Raw genomic sequence first — 26,896 nt, 5'->3', positions numbered from 1 at the left:
AGCACACACATAGAAGCAAAGCACTGCCCCCACCACTTCCTCACTGAGTCGACAGGGCAAAGCTCCGTGGAGCAATTTCCAGCCGAAATTCTTCAATTTAGTAGGAATTGGAGCTCTCCATAAAACTTTCCATTTTATCTCCTCTAAGCCTCTCAATCTGATCTCACTCCAAGCCATTTTTGAAGAGAAATTACCCAAAGCAGAATCCTTCTAAGTTCATTTTTCAACCGAACTACTAAGGAGAGTCGATTGTAAAATTAAATCAATCATATTTGGATCAGAAAATCGTTTTCTGACTTCATCAGCAATCCATTCTCCATCTCTCTATATCTCTTCCATTGTAACCCTTATGTCTTCATTCTGGAAATCACCTGTAAGAGGGCTCATCACCCTGCCAATTAGACAACAGAACTGAGATTCCAGCACCTTTGTTCACTATCACCTTAGAGATTTTTATAGTAACGAGCATAGCTTTTTTGATACTTCTCCAGCTTCTCGAACCTCCTCATTTTGACACCGAAGACAACCAATCCCCATCATTGGCAATTTTTTTTTTGTTTGTTTTTGGAACAGGGTATCTCTGAGTCCAATAGGCTGATCATGGTCCATTGGGCTTTATCCAACTCATGAGACAATCTTATCTATCAGAATTAATCCCTGAGTATCACTCCTTATCTAACACCCTGACATGTGATACTATTTAAGTAATCACGTTGCTCTGCAAGGGAATATAAAGATTCAAAATCAGGACCTAGAGAACATACCACATTACAGAAACCTTCTCATTTAAGATATACCAACAAATCTTCATCATACGGACTTATGAACCTCCTCCAAAGGTCTAATGTCTAGACCTCCCTCCTTTTTAGGCTTACAAATTTTCTTCCATCCAACCGAACGGTGCTTCTTTCTATCTATCACCAACATAACCCAAAAAAACCCTTGTGAAAAAGAGTCAAATTGAGATGTAACGAACTTTGGGAGGGGTAGAATGGAAATTTTGGTGATGGTCTCCTTCTGACAAAACATTTTTTTTTCCGCCCTTCCATTTTTTTATAGAAATTTTGGAGACCACGGCCCTGTTCTTTTCAACTTCAGGAGTCAGTTTTTTTAGCTTTTAAGCAAAAAAAGCCAGATGAATGATGTTCGTTTGAGCTTTTTTGGCTCCTGTAGATTTCAATTGAAGCCCAAAAGTAGTTTCTAAAGGAAGTCGCCCAAGGGGGACCTTTTCAAATGATTTTTGTTGGAAGCTGAAAACGTAAAACTGTTCAAGTGTAGTTATCAAAATACCCTTCATCTTTAATCAAATTTCCAACTAAACTTAACCTTAAAAAATGAAATGAGATTGTTAAAATACCTTTCATATTTACCAAAATACCCTTCATTTTTAATCAAAATTTCAACCAAACTTTACCTTTAAAAACAAAAATGAATTATCAAAATACCCTTCGACTTTACGAAAATACCTTTTATCTTTAATTAAATTTTCAACCAAACTTAACCTTAAAAAATAAAAGGGAATTACCAAAATACCCTTCATCTTTAATCAAATTTTCAACTAAACTTAACCTTAAAAAATAAAATGATATTACCAAAATACCCTTCATTTTTACCAATTATCAAAATACCTTTAATTTTTAATCAAATTTTCAACTAAACTTAACCTTAAAAATAAAAAAGAATTATCAAAATACCCTTCATTTTTACTAATTATCAAAATACCCTTCGTCTTCCAAAATACCTTTCATCTTCCAAAATACCCTTCATCTTTAATTAAATCTCCAACCAAACTTAACCTTAAGAAATAAAAAGGAATTACCAAAATACCTTTCATCTTTATCAAAATATCCTTCATCTTTAATCAAATTTTCAATCAAACTTAACCTTAAACAATAAAACAAAATTATCAAAATACCCTTCATGTTTACCAAAATACTCTTTATCTTTACTACAAAAATCAAAAGCAATTCATCATTACTACTTTATTATCAAAACACCATTCATCTTTATGTAGATGTTAGATTGTATATTATGCAGGTATTTTCTTTATCATATGTTCATTTTTAAGAGGAGGTACTATCGAATTTTTAATAGAATTATAAAATTTATAAATTTCTTAAATTGAAAATAATTATTTTTATAATTTTTTAATATATATATATATATATATATAGTGTAATTATATATTTATTAAGATATTCTACTCATTTTTTGTGCATTATAGGTGCATTATCAACATTAAGAGTATTCTGGTCATTTTATAAGAATCCAGCAATAAAAAACTGTCAAACGAACATCAATTTCTGGCTTATGTGCTTCTGTAACGAACAAGCTTTTGCTGGATGTGACTTTTCAGGCTCTGGATTTCTACTTCTTCTAGAAGCCAGTTTCTGGAGTTGGAGCTAGCTTCTGTAAAAAACAGACCCCACGTCTCTCTCGTTACTCTTCCTGAAAATAAAAGAACTCTTAGATAATTTTTAGGAAGAGTACCTCTTGGAAAATCCAAGATTTGAGAACCCTACGCAATTCTATTTTTATATACTGAATTAGAAATAAAGAATTTATTAATCTTTGCTATACTAACTTGTTGCCCAGACGCCTTTTTCATAAGTTTGAGGGAAATCTTTAACAGCTCTTAGAGACTTCTTGGAAGCCTTTGCAAATCAAAAAATGGCTTTGGAGCTTTGCCTCTCCTTGAGATATTAAACCTTTCCATTTTACCCGATTGAATCAAATTATTCATACCCAAGGAGAGAGATTCTTCTGCAAGGATAAATAAACCCGGAGATAAATGTCTTAGACCCCGAGAAGCTGGGAAGAAAGCGTTTGAAATTCCATGTATCAAAAAAGAAAACATGGACGACTGGAGAGTGGAGATACCCTCTCATTAATTTCAAGTAATCCCAAAGATCCCTCCTCTCCGCGATAAAACACGATGCTTTGATTATGCAAACCTTGACCTTAACATTCTGAATCTCCACTACGACAAGCAAAAACCTAAGAACCCCCATGAATTAAATTAATCTTGGCTTGATCTACGAACCACCATACCCTATATCGACCGACAATCACTAGAAAAAAACAACCTTTGCTTTGAATTTCTTACTCAACTTCTGAAGGTTTAAACTTCTCCTTGACAACTTTTTAAGATTCTTAAGTCTTACTTGAGATGAGAAATTCACGACCTCTGTCTGATATTCTAGATGATGGATGCACGACATAGGAAACAATCATTGAGTGCTCCTTGGGATACACCTTTTTATGGGGAAATGCAATCATGTATCCCGAGGTGTATAGATCTACGGCTCCCAAACTTGTTATGTTAGGGAGTCGATTGAGTATGCCAGCTGACGAGTGATGAGTCATATTATCATGACTCTTCTTACAATCCTCTAAAGATCATTATCTTTTGAGTAATGATAAAATGACTCCCCTGCGTGGCATACTCAATCGGCTCCCCTGATGTGACATTTGCTATAGTTAGACTGTAGATATGTACTCCTCAGGATACACAATTTCACTTTTATTGTGGATCCCGAGAAGTATAGATCTATAATTCCATCACATGTGACAACAAAAAAGATTAAATGAAAAACGTAGATCTTTGATCTTTGGTGCAAATTTCTTATTAAATAGAGAAGATGGGTACAAGAAGTTACATAAAATTGAAATTCTCGGATTTCTTTGATCTCCGATTGAAAGCTTATTAAATAGATAATGAGTTACAAGTAGTTAAATAACTACCCTATCCACATATTTAAATATGATTTGATGCATCTCAATGTATCTTAATACATAACTAATATTCTAATATTGTCCTACAATTGCATGTTCCTTTGAATAAGGAACATGTGATTAATTACATTTAATATGAGTATCCTTTGAGAAAGTGATTAAATTGTTGATTGATGATTGAAAATGTATGATCGTCCTTATTGAAGATCATCACTTGTATGTTGACAAATCATTACTAATTATATTTGTGAGTTAATATGAGAGTATTAGAGGAGAATAGAGATAAGGAGAATGTAAATAAGGTCATAAAGGACAAGAAACTAATAGAAGAGAAGGGGCATCACATGGAAGAAGAGAGGAACTCATAAGAGAGAGGCAAGGAGTGATAAAATAAAGTAAAGATGAGGAAAATCCATTAAATTTTAGATTAAGATAAGTAAGGAGTTTTGTCAACAAGGTTTCTTAGGTAACAATGATGTGTGGGGGTGGGTGTGTGTGTGTGTGAGAGAGAGAGAGAGAGAGATATGCATGCTCATGTGTTGCCTTGTTTTCAGTCTGTTCCATAGAAGAGGCATGAGATAAATCCCTATTTGCTAGAGTTTGGGTGGGTCAATGGACAAGCATGTAAGCCAATTGAATTGATTATTTTGTAAGGCGAAAGTACTCAGCCATCTATTTAAATTGATTCTTTCTATGGACAGCAATGTTAGAAAATAAGGAATGGGTCTTCGTGATTAAAGAAGACATGTTGAAGAATACTTGATATGTGTAATTATTTGAGTTTGATTTGAAGATGATGAGATTGACAACACTATGTGAAAACTGGAAAATTCTACAGAAAAAATTTACAGGCCAAGGCCCACGAATTTTAGAAACTGAATTTTGACGATCTAGGACCGTCGAAATTCTTGATGTTCCCAAATTTGACGGCTAAGAGCTATTGAATTTCTCTCATCCTTCATTAATTTGACAGATTTGGCCTGTCAAAAAACAAATTTTGACAATGAAAAATTCGACTCTAATTCGACCTCTTGGGCTGTCGAATTTTATGAAATTTTACGGCCCAAAACTGTCAAATTTGGGTTTTTCACATTGTACAAGGTCTCAAGGCATGCAAGTATGCAACCGAAGGCAAATACAATCAAGGAAAATAAAAGAAATATGATCAAGATGTAAGAGGACAAGAGCCACTAACGTGCTTGTTCAAATCTAATGGTACCACTACTTGCATTTAGAGATTTATTGATAATGAGATTTCTCTTCAAGAATAAAGGTAATAAAATGGAAAATGATGAAGATATGGGTCGTTGAGGTTGTAGATTATGAGAACAAAACACAAAAGAGAATGGGTTGAGGTGGAGATGGAGATTAGGTTTAAAGAAAAAATGAAAGCAAGATCATGGTCGGCTAGATTGCAGGATCAAAATTGGCCATGGCTCTAATACCATGAAAACAAACTAAATTAAATGAAAAAATCAGGTCTTTAATCTTTGGTACAAGTTTCTTATTAAATAGAGAAGATAGGTATAAGAAATTACATTACTACCCTAACCACATATTTAAACATGATTTAGTGCATCTCAATGTATTTTAATACATAACAACATGACTAATATTCTAATAACATGTCACATAAGGGGAGTCGATTGAGTATGCCACGTGGGGGAGTCATTTTATCAAGATTCTTATTATTATTTTTGCCAATTTGGGCTGCCTTTCTGTCTCTACTGCCTCCTTTTTGTATGTAGTGCGATGCTCAATTTATGATAGCAAGTGCAAAAATGGGGAATCAAATCGTAGTTAATCCTTTGTCAGTAGCCCGAAGGCGCCACTTCAATCCAAACCCTTTTTGGTCTATCCTTCAAAAGATCGAGGACACAAACCTTAGCTCTATTCAATCTTTTCCCTCTTTGGGTGGCTTGATCAATAACAGGAACTTCCCTATAAAACAGAAGTATGAAAAAGGAACTAAAGAATTTTGTATTTTGGAGAAGTTTTAGAATTGTGTTTTAATCTGTGTCTATCGATCTCTTTATATAGAATTAAAGTGATTTTTCAAACAGCCATCATGATTGTTTGTCTCAATAATCATGATTGTTTGTCACAGGGTAAAAAGACTCTTTTATGGTGTTTTTTGAAGAGTTGTGACTCTTCATGAACCAAGGAAACACTCATTGGAGCGTGGTCAAACAAACATGAACCCCAGTGACTAACTAACTGTTAAGTTGTTTAACCAACAATCCAATAGACATTTTTGTGGTCAAATCCATTGACCAATTTACATAATGTTTGTCAAGCCCATCCGGTTCATCAAACAAAGTCTTACATCCACTATGATCATCCAATGGTCGAGATCAAATCTCATTGTTAGATCTAGCAAATAGAAAATGCTCCTCAAACTCTTCATGAGGATGCGAAGTGCAAAGTGTGTCTCTAATTAAATCGCCCTAAACGCACAATTGCCTTTTTTCAAGTGTGCAAACGTGGTGTTAAGCTGCCATTTAGTAACCTCTTAAACAAATAGCTAAATTAGTTATTTGAGAGATCTTATATAACCTTAAAGAGAGTGTTCTATTTTTTTCAATGCGGGACTATTCTATTTTAAGTGATAAAATCTTAAATTCCATAATCTCTCTAAAGTACAAAATATAAATTCAACTTACAACCAATTTAACACAAAAAAAACTTAAAAAGCAAATTAACCTTTTATTTTTTTATTGGATCTAATAAATATTTGTTTTATGTCTTTATTAGTTCTATTGGCCTCTAATATCCCCCCTCCACCTTGAGCAGCTCCATCGCTCTCTGTAACTTAAGAAAAAAATTGAAACAAAGAGGGGAAGCAATGTTCACACAACTTCTCCTATTTCATTTTGTCATGTTATCGGTAAAGGTGGCATCCCAAACCTTAATGCCTCATTGCCAACAAAATTGTGGAGACTTAAATATTCCTTACCCATTTGGCAACGGTGAAGGATGTTATAGGAATATCGGATTTAAGGTAACATGCGACAACAAGAATTATAGCACTCCAAAAGCCTTACAAGGTAATGCTACCATTGAAATTTTACATTAAATTTATTTGCCTTCGTGCAGTTGGTTGTTTGGTAGAGCAACTGGCCGAGGGCACACATGATCAAGTATCAATGGTCAGAGTTGCGGACGCTACAAAGAAGAACGAGAGAAGAAATCTGAGCATGCAAAGAGGGACTTTTATCAAAGCGTGCACTATCACAACCGTTAAAAAGCTCATATAGACTCTTTTAAGCTTGAAACGAATCTTAAAGAAACAATACAAGATAAGATATCAACTTTGAATTGAGCTTGAATTATTTATATTAATTTGACAGAATGTTTGAATTGAATTAAGATGGTTAGCTGAAGCAGCCAATGCAACCAAGTTCTTGAGAAACATGCATGTTCAACACTTGAAATAGTTTATATTTTCAGTTTTGTATATCTACAATGGGTCGGGATGGACTGCAATTTTCTTTGTTGTTGATCAAAAGGATCCTAATTATATTAAGTTTAAATATAAAGGAAGGAACATTTGCGGGGTCAAAATTTGGAGTCGAACCACTTCTAGTCCACCTTCTCTCTTATAATAGTAAGGATATCTATATAATAAAATACTACAGTGGGTCCACTCTTTTGCTCCAAGTTTTTTACCTACAAATAATGTATTTCTAAGACCGTTGTCTCCCCTCCATCTTCTCTCTTCTTCCTCTTCCCAAGAACCCCCAACTTTATTGTTTTTACTATACAATTTTTTATAGTGATATTTCATTTTTTAGTTTTCAATAATACATTTCCAAATCTATTATTTTTCCTCTTCACCCACCTAAACATCAAAGAGGATGCCGCCTACAAACTCTAGTTTGTATACATTTCAGATCCCTCTATTTCCCAAGTTAGTTAAGACCTTTTCAAAATAATAATAATAATTGAAGTTGAAAGAGGAAATTACCAAATTAGCTAAGTATTGTAGCAAAATAACTAAACCAACATGTTTTTGTAATATTTACAAAAAATGATAAAAGTCTCTATTTCATAATTATTTCTTTAAAAAAAAAGGGTTATTTAATGCGAAGTGACGATAAGGATAGTTTGATGAATTTACCTCTATGCTCTTCAAGTTAATATAGGTTTATAGGAAAGGTAAATAAGTAAATAGAAAATTTGATAATGCAATATATAATAATTTTGATAACAAGATAAATTAAGAAATTATAAAAATCTAATATATGACTATTTTCATAAATATAAAATATACATGGCTCATTTAGTATGATTTTTTTTGCAAAATACTCGGCAATTTCGTAAAACAACCACTTGAAAATTTTACTTCCAACCTTTTATTTTTATTTTTATTCTTTTGGGCAATTAGAGGAATCTCCATCAAAACACCCTTTGTTTGGTCCGATACTACTTAAAAGTATCCATAGTTTTTGATGTTTGCACAAGTGGTCTTCACTCCTCATAGCTCTAGATGTTTGATAAAGACATCCTCTAATATGTAATTTGACACAACTCAAGGGAAGATTCTCCTTTACTCATTTTAAATCCTTAAAATCATGTTTTGTTTGTAAACTCTTAATTTTTTTCAGAGCTTCATAATCATGTTATTGGTCTGGGCTTGGGCCTACGTAGACTGGGGTCCAAATCAGGCCAAACCTGAAGGGCCAGGATCGAGGCAGGAAATGACTGGATTCCTGGCCAGGTCTAGAGTTGGGCCAGTCTTGGGAACTGAACAATTAGTCTGGGTCAGGTTTTGGATCTGCTGGCTTCCTTTCACACCTCTAAAACTGATAATCTTGGTAGATCTCTGTGAAAGATTTATTTTAAAAATAAAAAACAAACAATTAATTAAAGATGGTTCACATTTAATAATTACAAATGTATTCTTTTTAGGGTATTTTAGAAACACCCCTCTGTTAAATTAGTGACAATAAAATTCGGTAGGTTGTGAGTTCGATACCCAGTATGAGCATTAATTCCTCAAGGCCACTTGCAAGGTTACACCATCACTTACCTAATGCATGTGATGTGCAGGCGTTGTATGTGTCCAGGGAAGGGACCTACACGCCTTGTCCAACCTCTAGCTCTGGCTCTTTCGATCCCATTAGTCAAACGTAAGTTTGGATACCCCTTCATAATATAAAATAAAATAAAATAAAATAAAATAGTGATAATATGTTTACCCTCTTGTAAAAATGAAAGATTAGGTTTACTTCCTTGATGATAACTCAACTTTTCTTCATGATTTAACAGTGAAATTTTGATTTAGTAATCTAATAGAGGGATACCATTTTTAAAACACCCTCTTTATTTATTTATCTATTTATTTTTATTTTTTTATTATTATAATCGGGTATCTCTATAAATAGCGGACTTGGCCTGTATATGGAATTTGCCCAATCCATAAACCATGGTCTTGTCCAAGGACTAATCTCGGGGCACGTGCAATACTTGCATATCACATGCACTAGGTAAGTGAGGGTGCACCCTCGCAGGTGGCCCCTAAGGAATTAATGTTCATATTGGGTATCAAACTTACAACCTATGAGCATCAACCACTTATTGGTCCGAAATTGTCATGGTTGCCCTTAAATATCATATTGGTCCCCAATGAAAGTAAAATTAATGTTTAATAAGGTTGACCTTGTAATCCAAAACCCCCTCACGAGTCTAAGACATTTTTGATCATTTTTTTTAGGATTAAGAACTTTAGAATTAATTATATTTTTTTGGTGAAGATTATATCAAACTTGAGAAGATCGTCCTAACAAAAATGAGAACTCAGTCTTATCCCCTTTAAGTTTTCAAACTTATGGCAAACATTTGACCTTCTCCTTTTATGAGAAACTAGTATAAGCATGATTGAAATACTCACACCTTAAACCTCTAGTTAGAAAATTTTGATTTCTCATAAAAATTCTTTAACTTCAATTTTAGATTCGGTGACAATATTGCCCATATTTAGCCTATGGGACTTTTCAAAATAAATCAAAGGTTGAAAATGACGTATTTTTTGAAAAAATAAAAAATCAGCAAAATTGTTTTAAAATAGATATGAATTTTTTGAGAAATAATCATGATAAATATGTTCATTGAAAAAATTAATTTCACCATTTGATTGGAAGTAGAAAAATGTAAAAAAAAAAAAAAAAAAAAAAAAACCTGATTTTAGTTAATAAATTCTATTAGCCCCTAAACTAAGTTAAAAATAAATAATAGGGTGAGAATATCATCCTCTCACTTTAGGAAAGAAAGTTAGGCCTGGAAACAGTCTTTTCTTTGGTGGAGAGATTTTTTTTGATTTTGGAAGGTTTTATGGAGAGATATCAAAGAGTGAAGAGCACAATATGAACATCTAGGTTTTGTAGTAAACAATCATCTTTGATGTCAACTTGTTGGTTTTTTATGGGTCATTGTTGATGGTGATTATTTGAGTTTTTCTTATTTTGTTATTATGAAGAAAATTTTGATGTGGAAATGCCAATTCCTTTTTTAAATGTTATGTGTAATTTTTAACTGAGACTTGATAAATAATTTAAATAATTAAGGTGTAATAAGTAAAATTTGTGGACTTAATACAAAAAAAAAAATTGTTTTAACTTTGGGGAAAGGGTTAGTTGTGAGAATATGTCATTATGAGCTGTGACTATGAGATGGGAAATTGAAGATGAGGGTATTTCAGTCATTTTCTACTAATCTGAGGATTTGGTTTGGTGAAGAAGCCATGCACGGGCCCACTTAGGTGCACAACGTCTTCACACGTTTACGACTCGAGAGCGGAGGTTCCGTCCAGCAATTGTTTCCAGCCACATAACTTTAACTCCAGTATCAAGCTGACACGTATTCAGAGTCCACCAGATATTTTAAAGATTTGTTATTGTCACATCAATCAATGAATATGACTAAAAGTAAGGTCATCACGTCATCATTGAAGATTTGAAAGAGAAAGGGGGAAGGGGGTTTATTTCTATCATTATCATTGTACTCTCGTACAAAACGGGACTAATTGATCATTTTAATTATCAAAAACGTGACTGATGACCTTTTTGTTTGAAAAAAATTCAGCACATAAGCAATTCGACTGTTTTAAAATGCCCATTTCACAGGTTTAAAGTGACAATTAAAATGAACAGTGAGTCAGAACAGTAAATTCATCAAAAATTGATCACTTTTAAGTTATGGTGACGGTGAAGAAGCCATCATCATGGATCCAACGTCCTTCATATGTTTACCAGTGCTCTTGAGTTGTTTCCATACTCATAACTTTAATCACCTGAACAAAACTGACACGTACATCCAACCAATCCTTCGAAGTCCACCAGATATATTCAAAGTCCAACCAACCCTTGACACCTTGAGCATTTTATTTCAATATTTCACTTGTGTCCCAATCTCTTTTTCATCATTTCTAGAGAGAGAGAGAGAGAGAGCTTATCTTTGATTCTTCTAAATGTTGAATCTTCCTGGTCTTCTCAAGATAATTTCACACCCATTGATTCATCTTCATCAATCCATACTACTAAAACCTTCCCACCTAACTTTCTACACAACTTCTGTCAAGGAGCTAATTACACTAATAGTAGCCAATTTCGTATTAATCTCAATCCACTACTCTCTTCTTTATCTTCTAATGCCACACCCACAAACAAATTTTACAACACCACCATAGGCCAAAATCCTCCTGATAAAGCATATGGCCTTTTCCTTTGTAGAGGCGACGTTACAGATGATGTGTGCAAGAATTGTGTGGAGACAGCAACCAAAGATATCATCCGACTTTGTCCAAAACAGAAGGAGTCAATTGTATTATATGATGAGTGCATGTTACGGTACTCAAATCAAACAGAAGGCCAGCTCTCTATATGTCGAATCCGCAGACTGTCTCAAACCCAAATCAATTTAATACGGGATTGAACAAGTTGATGGATGAACTTGTAAGAATAGCTGCAAATGGGTCTTCTACTCTTAAATTTGCAACTGGAGAAGAAAACGTTAATAACTCTCAGAAATTATATGGGATGGTGCAGTGCACACCAGATTTATCTCAATCTGATTGCAACACATGCTTAATAGATACTGTGAATCAGTTTCCGAGTTGTTGTGATGGGAAACAAGGTGCAAGAGCTCTTCAACCAAGTTGTTATTCTAGATACGAGATTTATCCTTTCTATGGACCTGATGCCTCACCTTCGCCATCGCTACCACCACTTACGCCATTAACAAATACAACCAGCACAAAAGGTAACAAGTGTACACTTGATCTTGCTATTTGATTAATTAGGGATATAATTTATTTATTACTAAAGCTGGATTACTTTCAATTTTATTTCCACTAAATTTTCGTGGGTGTACTCTTTACCAAATCATCCAAGAAAGATTTGTTAATTGTCGAACCTAAAAAGACTACAAATGAAAAGATTGTTCAACTTTCCTTTTTTAATTAATAGGATTATAACTTCAATTCTTGCCAATATTATCTTTATATATAAAATTTGTATGAATAATAATTCCCTTTACAATTATAATTTTTTTTTTTTTATAATTCTTCATTATTATTTTAACTTATCGTCGTTCTCTTACACTACGTCATATTGCGGGATAAACGACTGTTTTGAACAGTCGTTTTTGACAAAACGACTGCCCTTGCAGTCGTTTAAAAAGGAGTCGCGATTAGAATGCGACTGTTGAAGAAAGTCGGTAAAAACGACGGCTTTCGACCGTTGACACAGCCGTCGAAACAACCGACGGCTGTTGACCGTTAAAACAGCCGTCGAAAACAACGACGGCTTTAGACCGTTAAAAAGCCGTCGACAAAAACGATGGCTTTCGTCCGTTAAAACAGCCGTCGAAAACAAACGACGGTTCTAGGCAGTCGTTTTTACGAATTTACAATTAAAAAAAAATGAATTTTCTGATTTCATAATTTGAGAATAAAATTGTTCTAAACTGACTTCGTTCCACACTGCTCTCAACTCTATGCTGACGTGGCAGTGGGCCATAGATTTTTTCCTCGAGATGTAAGATTAAGTACTTAATTTGATCATATTTCAATCCATAAAAATTATATACACCATCTATTTTAGAAATTAATAGTAACTGAAGCTCTTGTTTTCTTCTTCTTCTACTTTTATAGAATTTTTCAATAATTCCAAATACAATCAAGATCAATTGGTCCAACTGAAGTAGATGGTTCTTAATCTTCAAAAGAATTTGTACCCATTTGAAGATTTGAAACAATTGATTAGCTTTCAGTGTTCATTTCTGTAGTTCTCGTACTCAACTGTCATTTTCTCGCTGTCCGTGACAAAGTACGGGGAGATATAACCACGATCAAATTGCATCCCTTCCACAACATAAAGACTGTTCTCAGAGCTTTTTCCTTCTTAAAGTGTCACCACACCCTTTCTGCCCACTTTTCTCATGGCTTCAGCTATCATATTTCCTACATCTGCTAGTTCACTGTCTTCAACCTGTAACACCAAATATTATTTGAGGTAACTATTGCAGGGTCAGAGCAATGAAACTCATTGGAGACCATTAAAAGTTACCTCTTTCGACATTAGCTTAAGCTCAGCAACTAAAGCTTTGGTTGTCTTCTCGATACCTCAAGTAATTTGAACAGGGTTCGCACCAGCTGCTACCACCTGGATGAATTACCTCCCCATTAGTGATACATTTTGTCAAGGAAAGATACTTTTTATAATTCTTATAGCAAATCAGGTGAGGAATGCAAACCTTAACACCTTCAGCAATCAGACCTTGTGCAAGAACAACAGAGGTTGTTGTACCATCCCCAGCCAAGTCATTTGTCTTTGCAGCAGCTTGTCTCACCAACTTAGCACAAATATTCTTAACAGGGTCCTCTAACTTGTCTCATTAGCCAGCTTGCTCGATTTCTTTACAATTTTATAATAAATATGATCTTGAATTTTATAATAAACATGATAAAGATGATCCAATGAATGAAAGCAGATAATAAAAATAAATACACACTTGCCATCCACCAAGGTTGAGTTCCATCATTTGCTGGGCTGAACCTGGAGACAATGAATTAAGTAACTATCTGCCTTTTTATTAAGAGATTAGAGTATAAATAAAAGGGAAAAAACAAAACAATCAAGTCTATTACAAAGGTATACTCACCTCATGTTGTCGCTATGTGCTTAGCCATGTCCGTTATGTTGTTCATCGAGAGGATTTTTGACCAATGTATAAACTAATTAAACAAAGGGATGAATTAAATTATAAAAATGCAAAGTCAATTTATCTTAATTTTACAATGTTCTAACAAACAAGCAACAACTATCTATCTATCTATCTATGAAAATGATACTAATATAGTCTGCCCCCATGAACATGCATGCAATATGCTAAATAAACTACTAGAGAACTCAGTTGCTGCAACCTCAGAATAGATTGCCTTCCGGTCTCTGTTGATCATCTGCATTAAGGTTTCCCCACCCACCACCCCAACAACAAGTATTTCATCAGATCTTCTTGTCAACCCACACACACACAACTAAAATACAAACTTTTGTTAACGCCACCTCAAATCATATGTAAAATCAGAACACTGTAAAAAAACTGTTGCATCCATCAACCAAAGATTAAGAATCAAAACGATTAAGTTTTTCTGAATCGTAGCTTACATGTTCATCAGGAACCTGAGCAATTTCAAGGAGCTGCAGTTCATAATAGAAGGAAAAATGTCACTCAAAGCAAGCATTGACATAGTAAGCACAGGTAACTAGTTTATACATGGTATTAGTCATAAAAAGATCAACATGGCATCACTAAGATAACTCTGCCAATATTAGGAACTTCTAATTAAAATTATATCTGATTTGGACCTGTTTAGGAAAGAGAAAATGTAGAAATTTTGACCCAGTTTTGCACAAGGAGTTAAATTTTAATAAGTTTGATCATAAACCAAGAGTGAATGTTGTCATCGTACATGACATAACAAAAATAATTAGGCTAAAGGTTTGACTAGAATCATTTCAGAATGTAGTATGTTTTGTAATGTTTGAATAAAGACCATGGTGATAGTATCTTTTTTAAGCTTTGAAAGATGTGTCAATCTATACTTACTACCTATTTATAACCCCACTAGTGGGACTCATGGATAAATTTTGGAAGATCCAGCCATACATGGAGTCATTCTCAACCAAATGATCTAAAACTATGGTTTAAATGAACTGTTCAGATTCAATTATTGTTTTTTGGTTCAGATTCTTCAAATTCAAGCTGTCGACAGCGTCTGATTTTGATTGGACGCGATGTAAAACCTTGGACAGCACCACAGAGATCCAGTTGTGGCAGCACATCCAACCAACACCAGTTAGTGTTCCAGCAGCTTGAGTACCAAACCAGTGAACCCTATATACTTAGTTTCTAAACTAGCAGAATCAAGGTGCCTTATGTAGCCCTATGACCCTATTTAAAGAAAAAGAATTACAGTCTGCCAAGTTCAAAAATTGGGATGTAAGTAATAAAAGTTGGACTGCCAATAATAGTTCTCTTTCAAATTTTCGAATATGGTCAAGGAAAATTTTGGAATGGTAAAATACATTAAACTCTTTTCTCTCCAAATCTCTCCAACTTTTGGAGAGAAATAAAACTCAGCCAAAATTCTCTCCATTTCTTTATTTTCTCTTCTCTCCCAACTTAACAATCCAAGCGAAAGAAATGGAGAGAAACTCACAAAATTTCTCTTCTCTTCTCTCAATCCAAACATAGTGTAATAACATTGGATATGGGTATATCCGAATTCAAATCCAATAATTGTGTTCGATATCTGAATTCGAATCCGAAATCTGTCTGATATACATTAATGGATATTCAATATTTCCTACTTTAAAATAAATAAAATCTGCACTAATGGTGTATCTATAATCTTGTGTGCCAAAGAAGATAATTCTCGTCACTCCATGGTTCATAAGACCTACTAAAGGAGGTGAGGGTGAATAATAGAGGACCTGCTATATGAAATATTCACCAAAATGTGGATGGGTATGTTTGAACTTATCTTGTTCATGCAAATTCCATCATCTTCAACACTAAAAAAATACAACAATTTTAGCTCTATTAAAGAGAGGATCTACAAAGAGGGTAAGTCGTGTGTCTATGATCCAACCACTTCTCCTAGCAACCCTTGTGGAAGAAATGCTTACAAAGCAACTCACTCACCTCCTCACACCTTCAAATACATGTAGACACACACAACACAACACTGGACTATCACCACTACAAATATAATTAAATGGGTTTCGACATCATTCCCAAATTCCAATAAATAATAAGTAAATGTATAAAATCAGAACAAAAGGTAAAGAAAGATACCTGTTGTTGAATATTAATCACAAACTCATATGTTGGGAATGTGCGATATCTCGGGCCAATCTTCGCCACACTCTTCTTTGCACTGTTTGCTAGACGGACAATAATCAATGTGGAGAAATTGAAGTGTCTTGGGCAGTCTGTCCTCTATTGGGATAAACAATCCAAGCCGAAATATTAAATTGAGAAAAGAACATCCAAATTAAAAGATCTAAAAAGGAGTCGCGTTTAAATTGTGACTGGAGATAAAAGTCGGAAAAAACAACGGTCTTATACCGTCGAAAAAAACGAAGTCTACTCACATTAGAAAGCGGAACCTCCCCTTGGTAATTCTCCAGCTTTGTATTTAAAAAATAGGGGTGACACCCAGAAACATGCGAGAACCAGCACAACAACAGTGTCCCTATAAAGAACATAGTGTTTATGATCAACAAAATCAATCAATTATAAATAAACAAACAAGAGAAATATTACAAAAAATATATATAAATAAACAAATTCAGAATTTATTGAATAGGAACAAAACAAATACCTTCAGAGGGATGTCTTTACTTGATGATTCTTGCATTTGAGCTTACTCGCAAGAGAATCCTCCAACATAATTTTTTTCTTATTCTCATATCCTTAAGATCTTGACGAGCTTGAAGACCATCCTTAGTCTTATCTTTCGTGTTCATAATTGTTGCAAAGAGATTTTCTGTCACATTTTTCTCTACGTGCATTACATCCAAATTATGACGAATAGGTAGATCCTATGAGAATGAAATAATATATGTTAGTTGCAACAATCATTATATAGTATAAATCATTAATATTTTAAAAAAATTATAACGTACCTTCCAATATGGTAAATAAAAAAATATCGATCTCTTAGACCATGCAGATGATTCATTTTCATCTACAAACCTTTTTCGCTTATTGCCTGGTACTTTTCCAAATTTTGTTTGGATATTTTCCATATTTCTTAATACCTCAAAACCACTCAAACGCCGAGGATGTTTTCTATGTTCTTCATTTCCATTAAATTGTGATTTTTGACTCCTGAAAATATGTCTTGAATTTGTTAGAAATCTTCTATGTCCCATATAAGCAAATTTTTTTCCATATTTTAGCCACAATGCCTCTGTCCCTTCGCTACAAACAGGACAACCATACTTTCTTGCAGTCCGACAACCCGACAAATGACCATATGCAGGAAAATCATGTATTGCCCATAATAAAATGGCTTTCATTGTAAAATTACTCTTTTTATGAGAGTCATATATTATTGTTCCACTAGACCACAATTCATTTAACTCTGCAATCAATGGCTGTAAGTAAACGTCAATATCGTACCCAGGACCTTTTTTTCCAGGAATCAATAATGTTAACATTGTAAACTCCTTTCGCATACATAAGGATGGAGGAAGATTGTACGGAACAATCATAACAGGCCAACAACTATAAGAATTATTATTGTTCCCAAAAGGATTGAATCCATCTGTTGCAAGTCCTAATCGAACATTACGTGCTTCAGCAGCAAATGTCTCCCACTTACGATTTACTTGTTGCCAACAGGAAGAATCCCTTGGATGACGCATACTTAATTCATTCGGTACTGAACCCACATCTTCATGCCATGTCATATTCTTGGCAATCCACGGTATATTGTACATTCTTTGTAGTCTTGGTGTTAATGGAAAATATCTTAATTTTTTCCACGGTAAACGTGAACTTCTCGGTTTCAAATCGTTTATCGGTTTCCATCTACTTTCACCACACGTAGGACAACTATCCTTATTTTCATGTTCTCTCCAGTATAATATGCAATCGTTACGACATGCATGGATAATCTCGCACTTCATACGCAAAGATTTGACCATCTTCTTAGCAGTGAAAGTATTATCTGGCAAAGTGTTCTCATCGGGTAAAATCTTTTTAATTAATTGTAGCAACTCTGAGAAACTCTTATTAGACCATTGATGTCTAGCCTTCATGCTCAACAAATCAATTGTCACGGATAATTTGGTATTCTCAATTCGACAAGATGGATATAAAGGTTGCATCGAATCCTCTATCAATTTCTTATATTGAATATCCTCTTGTGAATCATCATGAACTTGAACATCTTCTTCGTCATTAACTTCATCCACATATGCAGGAGTACCAGCCCCTATATGATCTTGAGCATCTTCATTACGATTACTAGTAGAAGAACCAATACCGATATTGACATCACTTATGGGGATTTCTCCGTGATAGATCCATGTCGTGTAGGAAGTATCTATACCATCACATATTAAATGTGTATGAATATCTTTAAGTGTTTTCTTTCCTCCTACAAGATTATGACATTTAACACAAGGACAACAATACCAATCATCACTCCCCAGTTTATGTGTATTCTCTTTTATAAATCTAAAAAACGAATTAACTCCTTCTAAGTATTCAACAGATAGTCTTGGTGCTGTCATCCATTCTTTGCTTGGGGGCGTAGACGAGGAAGACATTTTCTACGAATGAAAATACAAATGAAATTATTATTGATGAAAAAAAGTGAATAAAAAGCGAAAATAAAGGTAAAATGTGAATGAAATATGGATTTATTAAGATGGGAAAAAAGTTGGACGAGGGGAGTGGAAAAGAGAGGACAATCCCACGCCACACTGCACCACACCAGTGTATTATCATCATCATTCTTTAGGTTTAGGCATGCATATCTAAAAAGCTTGTTGCCTTTTTCATGATAAAGCAGTCCCAAAAAGAATGAACAAAATGATGTTTAACCTCCTCATCACTATTCGAGTGTGTGAGCCTTCAACTTCCATCATTATCATAATTAAAATAGTGTGGTACAATATATCCCAAGTTTTTAGAGACAGAAAAGTGAACATTAGAACATCATTAACTATCTATCATGTGGTACTACGTATCCCAATGGATTAAGGGTTATTGTTGTAGTCCTTGTAGTGTTGTTTGTGAATTTTCTCTTACTGTTTTGCATTGTCCAAGTTCTGAGTGATTTATGCAATTGTTTGGACTTTCGGACTATATGAAACATTTCCTTTGAAGAGTCTTTTTTCTGACCTCTGGAAACTTTGTGTTTGTGTGTGTGGAAAACTCACAAATAAGGGACTATTCGGTACATTGGTGGATCAATGAATAAATCATTAGTATCATCTTCTTCAATATTCAATTAAGAGAATAAGCAATCAATTAAGAGAATGGTTAAGAAATAGATGACAATAAAAATTATAATGAAATAAGAAGCTATAATATAGGAAGTAATGAACTAAATGAATCCGAGTTTGATGCAAGCAAAGAATACAACTATATGGGGTGTTATTTAGTATCATCTATGGGTCCAACTCTTATATCATAAAGACATAACATTACTGTTTTAACGGTTGCAACGGTAATGCAAGGAATCTTACACTGTTATAATGGTCCCCTTCAAACCTTGATTTCATCTATGGCATTTTGCTGGATTATTTGGTTGCATGGTTTCCATATGATAGTGGCTTACATGCAGTGTGTGTCTAATGTGACTTAATAAAATCTCACAAAACTGTTGTATCCATCAACCTATTAGCCCTTTTGTGGGGCTGTATCTCTCCCCCTTGGTGCCTTTAAATTCACATAAACAAACCCCACATGTAAATTAGGATAATAATGTACCTAATTTGATACCTAATCACATCTACTTGCACCATCTATGGGTTCAAGTCTCATTATTAGACAGAGGTGAGTAGTATATGCAGGATGAGGGGTGCAAATTTTGGTGGGTGGGTATGGTTGGAAGTTGGAACTAAACCAAATCCAAACCAAGCTTTAAAATACTTAACCCAAATCCAGCTTGGGCTGGTCTAGTTGTAGGTTAAGATTTGCCACTCATATTATTAAATATCATATGTATAATTTAACTTTATTTTTAGTAATCCCTCTCAATAATTTTGCAAAATATTAATCCTACGTTGCATAAATGATAAGAAGTTATCTTCACTTTCTTGGTAGATTCTTACTGACCAACACTGTTACTTTGCCATACTATACTAGCAACATCAGCAACTATTGACCACAGGCATTTATTCCCCAACCATCAGTTGAATGGGGCTTCATCAATCGAATCAATCCAATTGTTTCATTAATTGAAGAGAATCAATGTAAACCCCAAGATCAGAGGGTTATTTTTAGCATGATCTAAACAGACTTATTTAAATAAAATTTCCTAAAAATGAATGAGACTAAATTCATAAGAGAGAAATTTTACTTATTTTTCCTATATGATTTGAATCTAAAAGGCATTATACATTTCATGCCATTTTATACATTTCATAAGAAATAAATAATTTCATAAAGTAACCCATTTCATGCCTAATACAGTGGCCATTTTATACATTTCACTAAAAAACAAGGCTCTATAAATAAGAAATAAATAATTTAAAGATAATACAATGGCTTATTATGGTTCCCCTTTAATATATATAGCAATGACGAAAACAAATAGTCTTAGGACCGGATGGTATTCCTATAGAAGCATGAAAATGCATAGAAGTTTTAGAATATCCTGGCTAACTAAGCTATTCAATAATATTTTAAAGACTAAAAATTGTCAGATGAATGGAGGAAATAGTAACAACTATTTAGACAAAAACAAATATATCATAAAATAACTTTGATTTTTTGTTGGGTAGATCAACCATCGAGGCAATCTTTCTACTTAGAGAAATGGTAGAGAAGTATAGAAAAAGAGAAAGAGCATTCATACAGTTTTTATTAACTTAGAGCAAGCATAAGACGAAGTACCTAGAAAACCAATTTGGGGGGTATTGGGAAAGAAGGGAATCCTGATTACTATTGATCTGCATAAGGGATCTATTTTTCCTAAAAATATTCTTTATTTGAATTGTAGATCCAACAAAACGTGCATATTTGAAATGGGAAATGCGTTATCAAATCATAGAAGGGATTGCTCGAGGGCTTCTATATCTTCACGAAGATTCTCGACAAAGGATTATTCATCGAGATCTTAAAGCCAGCAATATTTTGCTAGATGGGGCGATGAACCCCAAGATTTCAGATTTCGGTATGGCAAGGCTTTTTGTGGTGGACCAGACTCAAGGAAATTCCAGCAGAGTCTTCGGAACATGGTAAGTACTAAACTTCATCTCTAATATCAATCAAAATTTTCATGATATCGAGATAACAATCGACGTTACTTTTATAAACTCTTAAAAAGCTTAAAATTAAATTGTCTCTAATCTCAATTAATTTTTTGGTTATTGGATGCAGTGGGTATATGCCACCAGAGTATGTCATAGATGGGCAGTTCTCAGTAAAATCAGATGTTTATAGTTTTGGTGTATTGCTTCTAGAGATGGTGAGTGGGCAGAAAATCAATAGTTTTTATCAATCTGAGCAAGCCGAAAACCTTCCAAGCTATGTGAGTATGATTATTTGGTTGCAGTTTTCATTTTCATATTGTTGATTAATTCAGGATCCATACTAATTTAGTAATTCTCGGCTTCATGAACTTGGATTTAACTTTAATTAAACTTAAATACATGTTGAGTTATTCCAGGTATGGAGACTTTGGAAAGAAGGATCAGCTTTAGAATTGATAGATCCAACATTGAAGGATTCCTTTTCGACAAGCCAAGTGATTAGATGCATCCACATTGGGCTATTGTGTGTTCAAGAAAATGCTGCAGATCGACCAACGTTGGCATCTGTGGTTCTTATGCTTAGTAGCTATTCTGTCACTCTTGCATTACCTTCACGACCTGCATTTTTTGCTCATAGTAGGATGGTGTCCGACATGCCTATGATTAGTAACTCCACACCATCTATGAAGTGTTAGTTACCAAGCTATATCCCCGTCCGTAGTGGAATATTGGTATGATACACAAGTACATATTCACAATTAACAAACAACTTCAATTGTGCATTTAGACTCTGATAGAATGGATTTTTCACATCCTTTTATGTTGGTAATTAAGTAACCTCGAGTTCTTATTTATTTTTGGCAGAATGTTTGAACTGAAGCAGCCAGTGCAACCAAGTTTTTTTCAGAAACTTGTATATTCGACCCTTGAAATAATTTACTTTAAATTTTTATTATCTATGTGTAGTTCTACATACCTTTTAGATGATTATGTGTAAGAGAAAATTCGGAATACATGGGCAACTTTTTTCAAAATACTTGTTCCAGTACATTGTTCATTTTAATTTTGAAAGCTCATGCCTAGCGATCAAGATCGCAAGGCTTTTCCAGTGACAATCTTGTTGATAAAAGGTAGTTAGATCGCTGATATTTATTCAGAATTAAAGTGAAAATCTCACTGGTTTATAAAAGTTATGATCTCATTAAATGGTAGCGAGATCGCTGCTATTTATTCTAAAAGTGACGATCTCACTAATGTTATACAGGTAACAATAGCACTAAAAAAAACATGTTATGGGAATTAAAATGTATAGTGTACTGGAATAGGATGAATTTCTCCATGTTTAGTGCAAGAAATGGTCATTTACCCTATTTCCAATGTTATTGTAGCCCTTTTCACTTCCTAAAAGGAATTAATTTTTGAAGAACTTACAAATTGAAATCTACATTATAATATATTCAATGAACTGTTAGAACCCAATAATCGTGTGGCCCAATTGACCTACACGGTTTTTACTTTTTGACTTGCACAACATTCTATACAAAGTAAAGACATCAATAATTAACGGAAATCCCATTTAAATTGGAAATAGAAAGTACTCTTTTAAGTTTTTGAAGGAAACTTTGAAGGATAGGAATCCTATTAAAAGAGGATCTTAAAGGCCTTTATTTTCATCTATTTAAGTGGACCGGCTCCTCATGATAGACGCGATAAAACATAAGAAGATATAGGGTTTTGAATCTTGGTGATCTCCATCAATCACTAGAGCCCTAGCCAATCCAACATAGAGAGGAAAAAGAAGGTGAGTTTGAAAAGTTAAAGAACACAAGGAAGAAGATTCATGAATTAGGGATTTGCTCACATCGAATCATTGGCACGTGGATTATGAAAGGCACATCTCCAACTATATCTTGGAGCATTGATTTAACTTATGGCACAAGATAAGTACCCTAAACTTTTGCTCTTTAGGAACAAAACTAAGTTTCTTGAGATGCATGAATGATTTTTGATCTTGGTTAATTATAGATTTATAATTATGTGGACAAAGATTTATAATGATATAAATCTCATATGTTTGGATTGAGTGTTTGGTGGGAGTGAAATGAGTAATGTTTAGTTGAGAGAATGAGAGTATAAGAGATTGATTTGTTAGTTGAGTGTTAGGTAAGTTGAATGGAATGGGTTTAAGTTAGAAGAATGGGTTGTGTAAGGATTAGTTGATTAGGTTTTGGGAGGGTGAAGAAGGTGGTGACATGTGTTCAAAAGTGTGAGAGTGAAATGTTTAAATAAGTTGACTTAAAGAGAATGAGTGTTTGATTGGAGAGGAAGGGTGTGGGTTTAACTTGTGAGAATAAATTTGTAAGAAATGATGATGGTAAGTTAGAAAAAGGTATGTGTAGATGATTTTTTAGAGAAAAGTGATGGGGGTAGGTAGTTGAATGAGGGAGGTGAGTTGAGGTGGTGATATGTGTCCCACTTTGATGATCATGAGTGATTGGTTGTGATTTTAAGGCTTGGGTGGAATGGTTGGATTTGGGTAAGATAGTTAGGTGGTGAGTTGAATGGGTATCGTGTTGGATTGAGAAGTCAATGGACTTAGGTGGTAGGTTGGGATTTTGATCCATGGGCTATGTGAGAAGGGCCTTAAGTCATTTATTGAAAGAAAAAGACGATTCTTGAAGGTTTGGGCCTTAGGGCCCATTCCAATTTTTAAGGCATTTTGCATCGAGGGCCCGATCAAATTTGGGTGTTTACAACTACGTAAAAGGTGCTTGGTCAAAGAGTGTGTGCATGTTTGATACAGACTTCAGTTGCTAATTATTGACCACTAAATAGAGCTACAACCTAGGTGGATAGTATGGATTGGAGGATAGACCTAGGCTCAATTCAAGTGGAGGAGCCCTCAACCCAAGCTGACGTTGAGCTCATCAACCCTTCTCAACCCTAACTTGAGCTTCTAAACTCGACTGGTCGGGATAAGATTAGCTGGACCTTGACATGAAAATTCTCTAGAGATGGGACTGCCATGGAACACCTACTACAAATTCTTTAATTTAAATTGGTAACGCCATACTAATGTAAATCGTCCACAAAATGTAGCACATTTTATTGGTGGTCAATTTTTTTTAAGCAATTTTATTTTTTATGATTATAGTTTAATTATTTCAAATGCATTAATGATCTATCTAAAAGTATTTTTGGTCAATGATAAGTATGTTTCTAAGGTTCTTTTGTTATTCTCATTAACAAAAATGCTTAACGCACTTGAAATTCCAACTTAGCTAAGTGGTAAGATGCATGGAGTGTTGTTCCCACGTCGTAAGTCCAAACCCCCTTAACTAAGTAGATTATTGAATAGAAAATAGCATAGAACAAATAAAATAAACCTTGGCAAGCAAGGGGGTCGATCCATAGAGACAACATTGATCCAGATTCTAACTTAAAACAACTAGTTATAGAGTAATCAATTAAAAACTGATTTATGAAGATTAAACTAATCAAAAACAATAAAAACAACAAAAGTTGAAATCATAATGTAAAAAAGCTTAAATCGGTCAAATCTACCAAAAACAATCAATTTGGAAAGATTGTCTATGTTTGTCCATTTTATCTCGATCTAACCAACAATCTAATGTTGTTAGATTGGAAGATTAGTCTATAAAAACACCAAATAAATTTGAAAGATGTGATTAATTTTTAGAAAGATAAAATAATAAAAATTATCTCAAACTACCAATTACCGAGCATGATTTAACTTGACCTAATCTAAGTTTAAATTGTCAAACCTAAGGTAAGCAAAAATAATCTTTGTTGACTATCGGCTAAAAGTAGATCACATGTAAAACGTTAAGCACAATTGACAAAAAACACATATCATATACACATGATCATCTTGTTTTGGCTTCCTCGACCTCTCTAATGGAGGGTCTAGCCATCGATCATGGCAAGAATAATAAAGAAAAGAGAATAAGATAAAAGAGGGGAGAAAGTGTCTTCTTTTATTGATTTTGATTTGAGTAGTTGTTGCTCCTTCTAATTATAATGCTTGGAAAAGAAATTTACAAAGAAATAAAGGAAATAAAACTAAGCTAAAATTGATAAGAGATATCCATTCTGGCTTAATCTGGCCTTCATCTATAGAGATCAATGGGGGTTATCTCTAATTTTAAGATCTTCGTAATATCCCTGGAAACGAAACCTAGTCGATTGTGTGATCTTTTGCGTAACAAAAAAAATCAACACTGCCTTTGCATGTATGACACCACCTTTGCAGCACTGCAGGGTCCCTTCACCGTGCTGCGGTGATTGTGGGCCAGATGGACATACACTTTGGGCTGGGTCTGTTGTGGATTCTAGAGTGTAGTGGACGCATCCAAACCTCTAGATTTGCTCCGTTGCTGCTCGTGTCATTGACATATAACAAATAAATAACCGAAATTAAGCCCAAATCACAATAAATACGAAAAGAATAATTAAATAAGGACAATGAATGCATTGCATCAAATTAGGGGAATTATTGCATAAGCTGTCTTAAAATCTCTAAAAATTGGGCCTTAGAAATGATTTTCTAGGCCCTGGTCATCGTTATCTGAAGAAAGCGCTTGTCATCCTAGGTAAAATAATTCAAGATCTTTTTAAATGGCTTAGACTTTGGTAGTCATATACGTCAAGGTAAATTAACTTTTTCAACTATGTCCCTAGTGTAATAGACTTTATTTATAATTGGTCAAGGATAAATTAGTCATAATTCCAATTTTGGTTATTTTATGAATTTTTGGTTGGCCTCACCCATTTTTGTTTTTTTTTGGAGTAATGCCAATTACCAAGCTATTCTATAATGGAACCAACCCATTTTGGATAGGTTAATTTGTTGACTGAATTATGGGCTACTACATTATCTTATTGGGTGTGGTTTAATACCTAAAATAGACCACTAGGAATTATTTTTATATGAATTTTTTCTACAAATTAAAATCCAAGCATAGGTTGTAAGAGGCCTATTTCAATCCGCTGTATTGGGCCAACTAATAGCTATTAGTTGTTCCCCCATGACCAGCTAACCCTCTATGTGACAGAGGTTACCAAATAATGTCTAGATGTCTAAGTGGGTAAGAACCCCCACCATATTCTCTCTTTCCATTCCCATCGAGAGAACAAAAAACACAAAAAATAGTGGGAGCAGATCCTCTGTAGCGCTCTTTACTTGTATTGCATTAGACGGTTAAGTGAGTACCACGTCAACCTACATACTTAATCTACCACAGTAAAAAGTGTTTGAAAATTGGAGGTTCCCGTGACTGTTCATTTTCATTGTCATGGATCATGTTAAAATGATTTTTTAATTTTTTTTCATTTTTGTTCCAAATCTGATCCAAACCATAAGTACAAGAAATTGATCTGAGTTGTTATTAAAAAAAAAAAAAAATGATGTTTTGTGGGCTGTAGAAGAAGAGCTACAAGATGCTACAGGGAAATGGCGCTACAGAAGATCCGTTCCCTAAAATAGTTTAGTTAGATGCTACCTAAAAATAATCAAATTCAATGTACACTACAGGAAAAATTGGCTACAGCAACAACTTCTAGTGACGGTCAAAGTTTGACCGTCGCTATGGAGTGTTTATTTTCGATGGGATCAATATGTGGCAAACTCATTACGGGGT

At 34.1% G+C, this 26,896-nt stretch overlaps 2 protein-coding genes and 2 pseudogenes across 3 annotated transcripts; 2 read left to right on the top strand and 2 right to left on the bottom strand.

Moving 5' to 3' along the window:
• The first annotated feature begins 8,354 nt into the window (after window positions 1–8,354).
• Window positions 8,355–12,041, top strand: LOC147390299 (antimicrobial ginkbilobin-2-like protein pseudogene; annotated as a pseudogene).
• Window positions 12,042–12,722: 681 nt separating this feature from the next.
• Window positions 12,723–14,200, bottom strand: LOC147390298 (ruBisCO large subunit-binding protein subunit beta, chloroplastic-like; annotated as a pseudogene). Its single transcript, XR_015182617.1, has 4 exons — window positions 14,137–14,200; window positions 13,489–13,625; window positions 13,302–13,397; window positions 12,723–13,223 (listed from the first exon to the last, which is right to left on the bottom strand). The product of XR_015182617.1 is annotated as a ruBisCO large subunit-binding protein subunit beta, chloroplastic-like (transcript).
• A 2,613-nt stretch (window positions 14,201–16,813) lies between these two features.
• LOC147390297 (uncharacterized) lies at window positions 16,814–18,581 on the bottom strand. The gene is made up of 2 exons (XM_086457802.1): window positions 16,999–18,581; window positions 16,814–16,844 (listed from the first exon to the last, which is right to left on the bottom strand). Exons 1-2 carry the CDS (start codon window positions 18,579–18,581, stop codon window positions 16,814–16,816), a joined length of 1,614 nt encoding a protein of 537 aa, XP_086313928.1.
• Window positions 18,582–20,988: 2,407 nt separating this feature from the next.
• LOC147390296 (cysteine-rich receptor-like protein kinase 10) lies at window positions 20,989–22,154 on the top strand. The gene is made up of 3 exons (XM_086458501.1): window positions 20,989–21,221; window positions 21,364–21,514; window positions 21,653–22,154. Exons 1-3 carry the CDS (start codon window positions 21,016–21,018, stop codon window positions 21,929–21,931), a joined length of 636 nt encoding a protein of 211 aa, XP_086314627.1. The 5' UTR covers window positions 20,989–21,015; the 3' UTR covers window positions 21,932–22,154.
• Window positions 22,155–26,896: the final 4,742 nt, after the last annotated feature.

Source organism: Akebia trifoliata, chromosome 11 (assembly GCF_017979445.1).
Source record: "Akebia trifoliata isolate Shusen 1 chromosome 11, ASM1797944v1, whole genome shotgun sequence".
In the NCBI taxonomy this organism is placed as follows: domain Eukaryota; kingdom Viridiplantae; phylum Streptophyta; class Magnoliopsida; order Ranunculales; family Lardizabalaceae; genus Akebia; species Akebia trifoliata.
The sequence above is the reverse complement of the archived record's forward strand: the minus strand, read 5'-3'. Positions and strand labels throughout refer to the sequence as shown.

Bases quoted from the DNA above. Each gene is read 5' to 3' on its own strand.
- LOC147390297 (XM_086457802.1), bottom strand. From the start codon at position 18,581: ATGTCTTCCTCGTCTACGCCCCCAAGCAAAGAATGGATGACAGCACCA. The intron at 16,845-16,998 runs GTTTGTAGATGA...TCATTCTCATAG, and splicing joins CCAGGCAATAAGCGAAAAAG to GATCTACCTATTCGTCATAA.
- LOC147390296 (XM_086458501.1), top strand. From the start codon at position 21,016: ATGCGTTATCAAATCATAGAAGGGATTGCTCGAGGGCTTCTATATCTT. The intron at 21,222-21,363 runs GTAAGTACTAAA...TATTGGATGCAG, and splicing joins AGCAGAGTCTTCGGAACATG to TGGGTATATGCCACCAGAGT. The intron at 21,515-21,652 runs GTGAGTATGATT...GAGTTATTCCAG, and splicing joins CCGAAAACCTTCCAAGCTAT to GTATGGAGACTTTGGAAAGA.